The sequence below is a fragment of the Melopsittacus undulatus genome, chromosome 3 (assembly GCF_012275295.1).
Source record: "Melopsittacus undulatus isolate bMelUnd1 chromosome 3, bMelUnd1.mat.Z, whole genome shotgun sequence".
Taxonomy (NCBI): domain Eukaryota; kingdom Metazoa; phylum Chordata; class Aves; order Psittaciformes; family Psittaculidae; genus Melopsittacus; species Melopsittacus undulatus.
Genome location: NC_047529.1, coordinates 31,548,895 through 31,562,963, shown reverse-complemented (window position 1 = coordinate 31,562,963; position 14,069 = coordinate 31,548,895). Strand labels below are relative to the sequence as shown.

The window sequence follows — 14,069 nt, the reverse complement described above, 5'->3', positions numbered from 1 at the left end:
CCACATAACCACACCTATGATTTGCGAAAGCCAGTACATTTATGTGTTTATCACACTTTGAACTTCTACTTATGACTTACAAACAAAATACATCCCTATTACTTTCAGGAACAAGGGACCTGGATTGTTAGGACTGTGCAGCTGTAGACCACAGGAATTGTGAATATGACTAACCTGCAAGGTTTTGCGGGGTGTTTGAAATAACTGGGTAAAGATTTCTGATGGACTGGCAACTTTGGCAACAGTAAGTCTGGTACAATTTGCCAGAGACAATAATGTGTCCTGCTAATTTCAAATAAAGTTACACTGCCCTTCCAGCAGCCTTCTATTAAGTTTCCACAGAGAATTACACTCCATGACCAGCAGGCATCTCTAATTTTGAAATAATGATGTATATTATGTTTCATTTTCCAGCAAAGACTGTTTTTACAATGAATATCACATTTACTTCTCCTGCCAGTCTTGTTCTATAAAGGAAAAATATTTTCTATCCATGCCTGAAAGAGAATTTTAAAAATTGTAGCACCTAAGTTTGTCAAAAATGCTCCATTATTATTTCTGGAATCTAACTCTAACTTGGGAAGAAAAGTTGGTTTTAGAGTCCATGTATGTTTCTGTTCTAAGGATAATAAGAAATTAATTTGTCACTGCAGAAGAGGAATAAATTTCACATAAACTATGTCAATGTCTTTCTGCTTTTCTAAGTTGATGCAGCTATCTGTTGAAGGGTGTTATAAATGCATTATCAATTCCTGCTCTTCCATAAGTGTATAGGCATTTCAGAAGCTGCTATACTGCTTCGTGGACTTGCTGACAGCTGACTTCTGCATTTCCAGGTGGATCTTAAATTTTTATCTGGGATTTGACAGTGCAAGGGATTGAGGTGAGGTTGTTAGTGCATGGTGATCTCAAACTGGGGGCTAAAGAGTATGAAAACTTCAGCTGTTATTACTGTTTTTTTTCTATATAGTTGTTTGCTGTACTGACAGGTTTTCTAGATTCTAAAGACTAGGGAGAATTTAATAAAATACCAATTTGAGTCCCTGAACTTTGCAGGCATATATAAATGCGTTCTATTCGTGTACATTTTGCCAGTCAATGTGACAGTTCTCTTTTATCATAATGTTTATAATTTTTTTAATGTATTTAAGAAACTATATGAAAAAAATATTACTTTCAGGAACAAGATATATTTGGTTTATAATGACCTGCTACATACATGTCTCCTGAAAAACTGTTCTGTGAAATAGAGAAGTATGATGGCTTAAAAGCTGAGAAACATCGGTCTGTGTTTTAAGTTTTTGGTAGTGTTAGCTATACACATGGCTTCATTAGCATATTCAAGGCAGAAACATTAGTAGAATGACAATATGACAAGGTGGTTTGACTTGTTTAACTAGGAATGTTGTTTTTTTAATGAATTAAAAAATATATTAAAGAATATTTGAAGTTAGTAATGCAGTGGAAATTCAGATGTTTAAATTTTATAGGTGAAGCAGTTGCTATTGTCTGAATGTATTGGTTGCTGCATTATATTGTTGTTCTTTGATCTTAATTGATAGGAATTCTGTGTTCTGGGCAATGTTAGCAAAGCCTATTTTTGTTAAATAAACTGTACTAGGGGTTATAATCTGAAATACTGAAGTCAGTGAGGTAGGAATAGGCATTAAATACTTTATAACAGTAGAGGAACATAGATGTGATTACTGAAATATGGCCAGCAATTGTTACTGTCATTTTAAGGAGAAAACAAAATTGTGGATATTACAGTATACTCAAGCATATTAGCAAACATGATACAGCTTTAAGTTTAGAATTCCGTATGGGGGTGTGCATATCCTTTTGTTTTAGTGATCTGATAATATTAATGCTTGATTTCCCTTTCTGCCTAATTAGATGTGCAGCTTTGACAAAGGACATTCTGCTTCTCACCAGCCAGCTCTTCTGACCTTGTCATTATTACTGATGGGAACCTGTGGTTGCTTCGGGCAAAATAAGCAGTTGTGCATTTTAGGGACTTTATGATTTTGCTACTTAACACTTTTCTTCTTCCCAGAGCAGTAAAAACTGGAGGGCAGCAGTTGACTTGTGTGGGAGGCTTCTAACTGCCCATGGTCAAGGCTATAAAAAAAGTGGACTGCCTACTAACCATACAACAGATTCTTTACAGGTATGTTTAAAAATAAAACCTTGTAATTTTTTTTCAACAATATTTACATTAATATATTTTTTTAAAATGTTCAAACTTCTTTTTGTAATTTTTACCCCAAAACTGAACTTATTAAAGCATTTTAGTAAGTCAGTTTTTCTGTTTGCTTATGTAAAGTAGGTCTTCACTTAAAAAGGTAGTCACTTTTTAAAGGTAGTTACATTAGTAAAGAGAAATGCGTCGTGTTATTTTGGAAGATTCAATTTGCTAAAGCTCATGGACACTGTCTAGACTGTGAGCATTGTAATAAGATTTTAAATGTTATGTTTTGTGATGATAAGAAAATAATAAATTAATAAAGGACCATGAAACATTGCAAGCATTTTACTGAACAAAATGTGACCTGATGACAGCATGGTTTTGGCCCTAGTAACTGTAATGCTCATGGAATTCTACCAAAATCGTAACAGATTTTAAAAATTGCGTAAAATTGGAAAAACAATTAAAAACCAGTTTGATAATTCTTACATGCTATCTCAACTTAGATATTCCAATTTGCAATAGCAAGCTAGCTTTTAAACTTCAAAAGTTTTAAACTTAAAAATCTCAATACCTTTACAAACAATTAAAATATCAGTGCTCTATGTTTTATTTTAATAATCTTGTGAAAAGTATTCAATGAAAGCATGTAAATATGCTCCTCATTCTTATCAGTTAGTGACACACTCTTTACTGAACTTTATCAGAAAAATTTGAAAAGTTGAAATTGTGTTTAATTAGCTTGTTATTGAAGCTAATAACAGAACTTGTCTTTTCCTCCTTTTCATATGTATTAATTTGTAGCTGTGGTTTGTGAGACTAGCACTGCTGGTAAAACTGAATCTATTCCAAAATGCAGAAATGGAATTTGAACCATTTGGAAATTTAGACCAGCCTGACCTTTATTATGAGTATTACCCTCATGTATATCCTGGACGAAAAGGTAAGATACTTAATTTTTCCTTTTCATTTTTGCCAGCCATTATAAAATAATGGGTTCAGGTTTTTTTAATTCTAAAACATTTGTGAGTTTTGAATGTTTCCCCCCAGAAGAACATGATTGATTACTGTGTTAAAGTGTTGTTTGTGTTATGGAGATGTCAATAAGGAGTAACAATAAAGGGTAAAATTGTTCCATCACAGTATAGGTAGGCAATGTATTTCATGATTCTGATACAGCATTGATTTGAAAGAGGAATGTTTTTAAGAAGTAAATATAATAAACTAGTTAAGGGTGTTGTGATTTTTAAAAAGCCAAACTTTAATAGTTCGTTTTAGCTAGAAACATGTTGTGGAAGGCAATGGGAGAGTTTGTGGAAAGAGAATATATAAGCTTTTCCTCTTATATTTTTCCAGATACTATCATTATGTTATTTTTAGCATTCATGTATGCATGCACACATGGTAATGCAGGTGTTATTTTCTTACGTTTCCTGGATTGTAGGATGAAAAAAAAAGAGCTAATTTAATAATTTTCCTTAATAAAAAATATTAGTTATATGTAATATTATTTGCTTAGTAATTGACCAGCCACAATTCTTCATAAGCAGTTTGTCTTGAGTTTCAAATGCACTACTTCCCTACTTGCTTCAAATAGCCCATAGGTTAACCATATATTTCTATTAGCCAGGGTATTCTAGTCCTTCAGGAGTCGGGATTTGAAAAGTTGCTCTTCCTAAGAGCAATTGCACACCTGTTCAGGCTATTTTTAAAATTTTTTTTTCTAGATCTGTTATTTAGAAATAAAATACTCTGTGATGCATGTACATCATTGAGTGATAGTACTCTTCTTTGGCTTTCATATTTGAACCACAACGTATAATAAAATTTTAACAGTTGAAATAGGAAGTGCCACTCTCTGAAAAAAATACAGTCTATTCCAGATGCTGGAAGTCTCAGTGGAGTAACCTAAAAAGATACTGAGACTTACAGGTTGCTGAGGAGCGAAGCTGGTGTCAAGAATGATCAGAATCTCTTGCAGAAGACTGTTTCATCTGTTAAGTGATGCAGATCTGTTGTAGCCAGCAAGGCTAATATGGGCTGCCTGGAACAAGTACTTCTGACTTTACTTACCATTTTCCAGGCAAAAATTTCCTCTTTTGTCTTGAATATATTCAATCCACTGAGAAGGATCTGTGCTATTTTTAAGAGAGAGAGAGTTTTGGTCATTAGTTTGGGCAGCTCTTTGGATTTGGTTATCTTTTGGCAGCTATGCACATGATGCACTGCTGCTCAGGAGAAGTAGTCTTCCCCAGGCCATATGCATATTTCCACATCTTTTTCGGTATTAAAAACATGTTATTGTGCTTAAGGAAAAAATCCCCACAGGTCATGTCAGTATTTGAGATATTTCAGTCCTCATGCCACAGACCATACAGGTAACAGCGGTTCTGGGCAGTCTGGCTTGCTGTTGCAGGAACCTGTCCTGTGACTGAGCTTTTGATCCAAACTCTCTTTGCAGCAACCACTCAACCAGTGCAGCTGTTTCATACAAATTATGAAGGTTATCTATGGTAAAAAGGTGAGCATAAGGAAAATACTGTATTTAATTATTATGTTCCTCAGTTCTTTTTTAACAGTTGAACATACCAACTGGAATCATAATCTGATCATCTCTAAGGAAAATACAGTCAAGGCTGCATGGAGCTGACCTGCTATCCCATATCATAGAATCATAGAATAGTTAGGATTGGAAAGGACCTCAAGATCATCAATACAGTGTGATGAAGATGAAGGAATTGCTATCAAACCTTCCTTATATACTTTTGAGGAGTGAGAGATGTTGTTTGCAGGGATGTAGGAAAGAACAAGCAATTCTCTTCTGGCTAGCATTAAATTACACAGTGCTGGATTGTGGATAAAAAAATTTAGTATATATGCATCTTTAACCAGCTAATTTAAATAATAAAATAGATAGAAATCATTCATGTATTTTGATTGTATTAGTATGAACACACAATCTACTGCTGTTTGGTAATTTTACATATCATTTTGTGGTGTAACAAGCATAAAAGGAACAGCTTTGTTTCAACACTTTTAATTTTGATTCATGGTGTGTAAATGGAGTAAGCACTTAAAAATCAATTTAATAAATGAGAGTATAGGTATAATGTACACATTGATTGTAAAACATCTAATATTTTATATAATTTCTTTGTATTCAAAACATTCATAACAAGAAATGTAATGAATTAGAAAGTTTTCTGTGTTTTCTATGCTTGAAGTAAGGAAAGCATATATACCTGAGCAGCAGTGAGGATAGTCCCTCATCCATTAATCTCTGACAAATATACCTCAAAGAATTCAAAGTCAATTCCAAGTAAATGTATGAGGAGTGGAAGATGGTTTTTCCATTAATCTTAACATGGCTGACACAGTCATCTTAATTTTCTTCTGAAGCTCTCCCAAGGCTGTTTCCCTCCCAGCAGCGCTATTCATCTGTTTCACCCTAAGATTTTGTATGGCGTTTGCAGGCATGCTGTGCAAGGGTCCCCCTAGTGTTGTCATCTTCATGGCTCTAAGATCAAATCTTTCTGCTGTCTCTTCAGTCCTCTCCATTGCCTGTACGTGTGCACCATCTGGGGGGTGGAATCTGCTGGGATCCTTCTATCAGCCAGCTAATTTTCTAAGTTCCTCTTTGATCATTCCTGTTTGATATGGGGCACAGAGCACACAATTCTCATTTTCTAGTGAAATCTTTAAATTGTTCAGTTGCACACTTATTTTTTCTAAATTCATCTGCAAGCCAAATCTGATGTTTATATACAGTTTTTTTTGTCTTCTGATAGGTCTGTACTTAGGTCAGGAAATTGCTTCCTGCACATCTCTGTTGTACTGAGAGGTACATAAGTCTGGTTTTTTGTCACCATTCTCATGACTAATGGCTTTCAGGATTTTATTTCTTCTTTTTTTTTTTTAAAGATTCTGCCTTTTATCTTTACAATTCTATTCATACTGTTTGTTTCTGTGTTCCTTGTGATACTTAGTAACTCTCTCAGGTGATAGATTAGCTAACCTGAGGTATCCTTCACATTGGTAATGCTGTTGTGTTTCTGAAAGAGTGAGAGCCAACGATTACAATGGAACACTAAAATACTATTTCATTCTTTTATGAGATAATTTGGTCTTGTTTCTGGTCAATAGACCAATAAGTTATTGAAAAGTTAATGCTACCAAAATCAATGTTCTAAAGCTACAGTAATTGAGAATAATTTATTTTGAATTAGCAAGGAAAAAAAAAAACCCAAACAAAACTGTGCACAAGTGAAAATAGGACTTTTATTCCCCTGACCAGAGGTTTATCGGCTTGGGTTTTTTTTTCTTTTTCCTTTCACTTTTTCATTCTCCTTGCGATGATACAGCATCATCTCATCTGTACTTTTCTACCATGAAATCAGTCTCCTGTTGTCTGGTGAGAAGTGCCTAAATAAGGAACATATTGTTAAATATTTAGTTGTATGTGCTGTAGGAGCTGATTTCATACTGTACACCTTCCCATGAAGTATCACAAATGTTGGGTTTTTTAAAGTGTGTCTCTAATGTGACCACAGGGATGCACTAATGTGTTGCAATAGGCTGACACTTTCAGATGGATAGTGACAGTTAGATATATATATACATAATATATAAAACCCATATATTTCTCTCAAAGTAATCCAAGTCTAGACATCACATTATTGTTTTAGCATATTTCACCAGGTCTGTATTACTTCTATAACTTTATTAATATCCACTGTAGTTAGAAGTTTTAGCAGAAATACATTAAGAAATTGGTACGAAAAAATACGTGGATGTGTGAGACTTTTTTATGTGTCCTTATTTACTTAAGCAGTGCTCTTAATTTATTTCATCTATTCAGCTTTGAAATTCAGATCCCACTAAAAGAATCCTGTCCTACCTGGTCTGGAATTATTGTTGAAACTCATGTTGTAAACAGGTTTTCAGTGCTGATGTCTAAGGTGAAATGTAATAAATTACTGTTATCACATAAGAATAAGCTCATAAAATAGAAAAAGAATGTAATAGGAGACTTGTCATATGTGTGCTGACATGGAGACACTGTGCTTACTGTGAAAGCACTCATCCACAATTTTTCTCAAATACCCACAGAAGGCACATCTGGACTGCGTGTAGTGCAGAGGACTGGGCACAGCTCCAGGGTCTTCCTGCTCTCTGAAGCTTGGTCCTGCTTATAAATATCAGCCTATGCTGACAGGCATGGATTAGGGAAATTAGTCTCCTGTGTGCTTTCATAGTAAACTGCTTTCATAGTGGCTCTTCTACAGTGATGTTTGGCCATTCCTTTCTTCTCTTCTCTGCTATTTGTCTATGCTAGTAGGAGGCAGCTCTCCTGAATTCCTTTCCTTTTTTCTCAGTATGATTTTGGATGATGCTATAAATGAAATGCCCTTTGGTTATTTTCATCATCAGCTTTTGGTTAGTGGGAGAACTGTGGCAGGATAGGAAGTGGTGTGGGGAAAAAATTAAAATAGTTGTGTGTGGGGAGGCAAAAGGGTAAAAACAGAGATAAGAAATCCATAGACTAAAGAAATTATAGGATATAGAGAGCTCCTATCTGTTAATAAATTTTGCAGGAAAACAGAAGAAAAAGAAGACTTATCATTGTTATATTATAATCATTGCTTGAGGGTGGTGAGATACTGGAACAGGTTGCCCAAAGAAATTATGGAAGCCCCATCTCTGGAAGTGTTCAAGGGCAAAATAGATGAGGCTTTGAGCAACTTGGTCTAGTGGGAGATGTCCCTGCCCATGTTGGGGTTTGAAAATAAATGATCTTCAGGGCCTTTTCCAACTCAGATCATTCTGTGGTTCTATAATACATGGTACTAGCTTTCTCATAAGTTACCACAAATAGTGCTGTGCCTGAACTTACACCCCCATGTTACACTGCTTCAGTCTTGACAGCTGGTCGGAAGAATTCTCCATTCAAGCTTATGTGGACAGTAAGAAAGATACTAAAGCCTTTAGAGGAACTGGTTTGCTAGTTGTTTACAGTACTTTGTACCTCTGTTGTCTCTTTAAATTTGCTATTTGTTGTGTATCTTTAGAGCTACCTTCTACCTGTGAAGTCAGCTAATACCACTTGAATAAACACCACTCAAGTGTTGTGGTTCCAGCTGGCTACTTAGGGTTGTCAGACTTCAAATACAATTTTTTATGAACTTGTATTTTAGTCTAAGAATATATGTATAATTTTAAGAGGATAGAGTGCTGCAAAAATAATTAATTGTGCCTTCTTTCCCAAGGCTGTGTAGTATCACTGTAGACAGTACCAGCTTTATGTAGTATTTCTTAAAAGTGAACAAGTAGCTCACTTCTGTATTCTGCCTTACTGCTGGTAAGATTTGTGGTGATGTTTTTGTGGTGTGGCAGTTGTTGCAGGATTTTTCTGCATTTCTGTTACATTTTCCTTGCTTCAGTGCAAGTAACTCCAGGTTATTCAAATTTTGAAAGCTTTCAAAACCAGATCTTGAGTCACAGTATCTGTGTTCTTAGGTCACATGCAGTTAAATTGTCACGTATATAGAAATATGCAATTTCAGATAAAATTTTCAAATCCTTTTCTTTCAATGATTATAAGCATTCAGGCCCCTACCTCTTTTTCAGTCTCTGCAATGAAAGTAGTAAGAGGTTGGAAACTGGTCTGTTGAAGCTGGATTTTTTTTTTTAAGTGTACTTTTAATTGACAGTGAGATTCGGAATCAAAGCTACTACTGAATCGTCGGTTTTAAAAATCTCCGTATAAACTGTATGAGTACACTGTTGCAGAAGTATCTAAAAGTGTGTATGTGCGTATAAATGCAAGGATATACATCCCCATGTGTATATGGATGAATAAAGCAGAATGTCTTCCTGACACTGTATTTTTCTTTTATCCAATGAAGGGTTTGTTTCTCTGTTTTGCTGGTTTTTACTGTTACAAGACCCCACGTTATGTTTTCAGTAAATAATAATTTGCCCTGGTGCTGTTTTTTGGTACTTTAAGATTTGTTGAATAAGCTACAGAAGGCACATCAAAAAGCATTTCTGGTTACTGATTTTGCAACAAGAAAATACAAAGATAAAATGGCTGGCCGTTGGAATTGTCTTTCTTCTGCTCTAAAAGGGCTGCAGATGAGGGCTGCAGTTTGAATTTGATTGACATGAGGTGATGTTTATGTTATGACAGTTATGAAAATGTGCAGCTGTTCATAAAGATATAGAAACTGAAATCTGTGGTCTTAGAAAATTCTACCTGATCTTACTAGCTGTTCCATCTGTTCCCATGCTTTTGGAGTATCCATTTTCCTTTCAGCACACCTTCTTCACTTTTTAGTTTTGCCTTTTGTATGCTGATAATATATATATGAATGAGATTAATTCATGCCAATGTGACAATCAAAAGTCATATTCTTTGGGAAAAGTTCCCCACTGTGTTTAGAAATGATAGCTAAGAAAAGATTTGTCTTAAAATTAAACCTTTTTTCCATTATGAATTTTTTATAAATAACATTATTATGAAACCCCTAAAGAGGAGCAACAGAGGTCAACTGTAAAACAGCAAGCTAGAATAAGACTTACTTAACTTAAAATTTCAGTACAGAACTGTAATTGTAGGGTACTGCCTGTTGAAATCATCTAAGTTTAGTAGACATGGTTTTCCCGTATCAGGGGCATTGCATCTTTAAGTATGAAATAGAGAGCAAAATTCATTCTCCTCTGTTCTTAAGTAAACATTTTAATTACAGGATATGCTGCTTGTTTAAAACATTTCCTCGACATGTTGACTTGCTAAATTCAATACTGAGTGAAATATAATGGAGGACATAGGTTTGATTCCAAGTAGTTTTGCCAAAGAGGGCACTTACCAAAATCCAGTGTTTATATAAAATTCCTTTATCCCTAGTGGTATATCACAGGAAATTCTATACTTACTTGTATAGGAACCTGTTACAAAGCTGTATGTGTCTTAAATATGTGGTGGGAATAGTAAGCAAGTAGGCAAAACCTTCCAGACAATATAATGTCAATCTAAGCAGCAGCACTTACATCTCTGTTACAGCTTAGTGTGCATGTAGTCAATCCTACTTTCTTGAGTTTGGAGAGTTTTTTGTTGTCTTCCTCTTCCACCCCTCCCAGTGTAACTGTGTTTATTGAGGCAAGTATAGGGGCTTTATTCCTTTTGTTAATCTTTTTTTTTTAATGAAATTGTGTACTGTGAATTCTACAGCCTGCCTTTCAGACCTTCATAACACTATTTTTATTGATTTAATGGAGTCATCAGCAAATGTTATTTACTTCTTCCCAATTGTTTTCTTCTTAACCTAGACAATGTAAGGAGTACTTATCAGAAAGCTAAGCTTCTGTCTTGCAAGACAGTATGGAAGCTGTGCTTTTGTAAATTTGTGTGCAAATTCTTTTTCTGTTATATTTTTAGCAACAGGGCTGGGCTCCTCTGGACTGTTGTTCTTTCAGCTGAAAAAGTCTGTGATGTGCCTCTGATACAACGTGATACTGTGATGTCATAGAACAGCACATGTGTGTCCTGTTATTTAGAGCAAAATTATTTCTTAGCTACGAGTTAACTGTTCCAAGTGCTTTCTGTAACTCTCTAATTTTTATCTTTTTACCTTTTTATCCATGAACTGATGTAGCTTTGAAGATTCACAAGAGTCGTATTTATAGTTTGCCTTTCCCCTTTTCATCTCCCATTCACCCCATGAAGCTCTCTGCAGGGCCACATTTCAAACCTGATATGCTCACAGTGTTCTTTTCCATCATGGTACGCACACAGATCACCTTGCTGGTGTCCTCTGAGAACAAGGTTTCATAACCATCCACCCTGTGGAAAGATTTTTGGTACTTGCTTTTGCTTCTGCAAGGCCCTTTCTTGACAAATTCTGTTTCAGACAAATTCAGAGATCATTGTTCCATTTTCTTAGATTGAGAAAACTATAGATTTGGATTTTGTCTACTGAAGACAGTACAGTAATAGAGAACTCGGGGAGTGGGTATTGTCAGTTGTTACACAGCTGTTAACCAGGAGTTAATATTTTGGTGAACAGGTATCTTTACATGTGTTTTCTATTACTGCCATGTAGTTCTTCCTCAGAAGTGTTACCTAAATTGTATTAGCACTTCAAGTAGCACCAGAAAATCTGTTTATTAATGTAGGAACTGAATTAGATGTATTATCCATACATAATAACACTTAACTAAAAAGAAGTTTACTTATGGGAAAATGTACTTAACCAAAAATCACAAAGTTTCTTTCCTTTTTTAAAACCAGTATTTAAGGAATATGTTTGGATGAGTGGCTTGGATAAGTGCTGCAGTTTTCTTATGAGCAATTTGCTCATCTGATTTGACTTGTTACAAAATACTGTTTACATGGAGTGGTAAGACAGCCTTACCAGTGGTAAAAGCTCATTTCTTTTCCATTTTCCTCAGTTAGCAAGCTTGCATGAGACCATGTGTACTATTTCATGCTTTCTTAACAAAAACTTCAGCTATTCAGAAGGATTACAAGGAAACTGAGGAAGAAGGCAGAAATAGTTGGTGTTTCTGAGGTTTTAAGTAAAGTTAGCAGCCTGTTTAATAAGCAGTAAGTAACAAAAATTTAATGGATGGATATGTTGGATCCTTACAGTGAAATTTCTTGCAGGATACTAGTTATGTCATTAATTTCAAAAGGAAAGAGAAGAAACAGGTGCTAGAGTTTTAGATCATCCTGTGTGAAATAGTAATATAAGTTCTGGTTTGAAAAGTCACTACACTGACTGCCCTTATACCATGGGCCAGCTTTCTTCTGGTTTTGTGTGAGACATCTGTCATCACACTTGATATTCTTACTTAGGATCACACTGGAATGCATTTTGGTCACATGGTATGAAGGAAATACTAAGTGGTTGAGAAATAATGTGTTAACAAAGTAACTTTTGAAGTAACACAGTTCTGAACGCCTTACATCTAAGGTCTTAGTTGTGATAGCAAATAAATCAGATTCTCATGGAGTCTAAGTTAGCCTGGAGTTGCATTTATAATTCTGACATCTTCTGATATCACTTCTGACAATGTAGATTGGTAATGGATTGTTCCTTCCCTCAAATGGATCATTGTAGTGTGACTTCATTCAGTAATACGTAAGATCAATAATTTACAAAATATGGAATCCCCAAAAGCGTTTTACAAATCAAATTTAATTAAAATGGATAATGTAAGATGTTTCATCTGTGCTCCATTAAATATCCATCTATCTGTACATTGAGCTGTTCTCTTACCAATTCAGAATCTCTGTATGAGTGTTTCTTGAGTTGACCTTTTGCTGCATTTTACAAGAGAATGTAATGATACAAACTTGTTCAGAGTTGAAAATATTAGAACACAGTCATTAGCAAAAATGCTGTTAAATCTTTAGATTACTTTTGTTCTATATTTCAGATTTTCCAAAGCTTTGCTTATGGACAAAAGTTTTCCTTTCTTTACCTTTGCATTGGAAATCCTGCTGAGTGGAGCAGTAGGTGCATGGTTTCATGGGTTAGCAGTAAATTAAAGGCTATGTTTTCCAAAAGAACAGTACTAGACCAGCTGATTTTAAGCACTGCTTAATTTGTTTTGCAAGATAACCAATGAAAGGTGGAGTTAGAATATGGTCACCAGAGGGGTTGTAGAGATGAAACCAACTGCAGGTCATGTCTGCTTCTGTAGGTTTGCAGTACAGGTTCTTAAGTTTGCCGTGTGCCTACAAAGCATTTTTTTCTGTGGTGGTGTAATACAGAATTACTCTTGTATTATTTACACATTCCTTTTAGTTGTTGTTCACCCCTCGCACTCTGACTGTACATCTTCACTTGAGTCAACTAGGTACATAAGTAGCATATGTCAGGATACATACATAAAACATTTCACATCTCTTATTACTGGTTGAGTAACTTTTTATGCTTTTACTAGATTTTCAAAGGCAGTTTTGTTTTCTTAATCCCTGTTCCACTTATGATGATGCACGAAACTCCTCTGTACATCTGTTACAGAAACACAGCAGTCATATAAGCCATGGGGAGCAGTTTGCAGTGGCAAAAAAAGAATTTTCATAGATATAAGTGACTTACTCTGTAGGTCTTTAATTAGTGAGTTCTGTGATTAGAATTTTGTGAACCTTTAAAAAATGTCTAGAAGCAGTCACTCCCTGTATATGGAATTTACATCTTTGATATGCAAGCCTATTAAAAACAGGTGCAGACATCTTTCTGAAAAGCTTCTGAGTCCTTTTTTTGAGAAAAGATGAGGCAAGAGGCCAGGTTGAACGGGGCTTTGAGCAACCTGGTCTAGTGGAAAGTGTCCCTGCCAATGGCAGGGGGATTGAAACCAGATGATCTTTCAGGTCCATTCCAACCATTCTGATTCTAAGAGGTGGCTTGAGAGGGAAATCCGCTTAGAATATGTCTGCAGTAAGCAAATATATTGAAATATTGGGACTGCAGCAAGGCCTTTTTCCGCATTATGCTACCTCTGATTCGTTCTTGATAGTAGCATTTAGTTTATGTTCAGTAGTATTGTCTGTGTATCAGGATGCACAGTTGTCTGAAAGCAGGGTGTTGCACACACTAGGATTCTCTAAAGCTCCTGAAAACTGCCCTTGAAATCAGCCAGGATGCTCATAAACCTAGAGGATTTGGTCTTTGGTAAATACTATACAAAAGATGTAAGTAAACTAACATGAAAAGAAAGGATTTTCTTTTTTTTTCCCAAATACTGCTTAAAATTCTTTCTGTTTTTTGATGTTTTTAAGAAACCAGAAGATACAAAAAATAAATCATCTTTATGAAGAGTAAGTCTCACAGTATAGAGTAATCTAGTAACTCTTCGTGGAAGAGCTAACATT

At 35.2% G+C, this 14,069-nt stretch overlaps 1 protein-coding gene across 1 annotated transcript in view; it reads left to right on the top strand.

Annotated features, from left to right (window-relative positions):
* The window catches only part of TRAPPC12 (trafficking protein particle complex subunit 12), a 56,232-nt gene that overhangs the window by 13,511 nt on the left and 28,652 nt on the right, over positions 1-14,069 (top strand). Inside the window, exons 4-5 of the mRNA XM_005153224.3 lie at positions 2,057-2,170; positions 2,993-3,131. Of these exons, the coding sequence (XP_005153281.2) occupies positions 2,057-2,170; positions 2,993-3,131 (253 nt within the window). The remainder of the gene's footprint in view (positions 1-2,056; positions 2,171-2,992; positions 3,132-14,069) is intronic.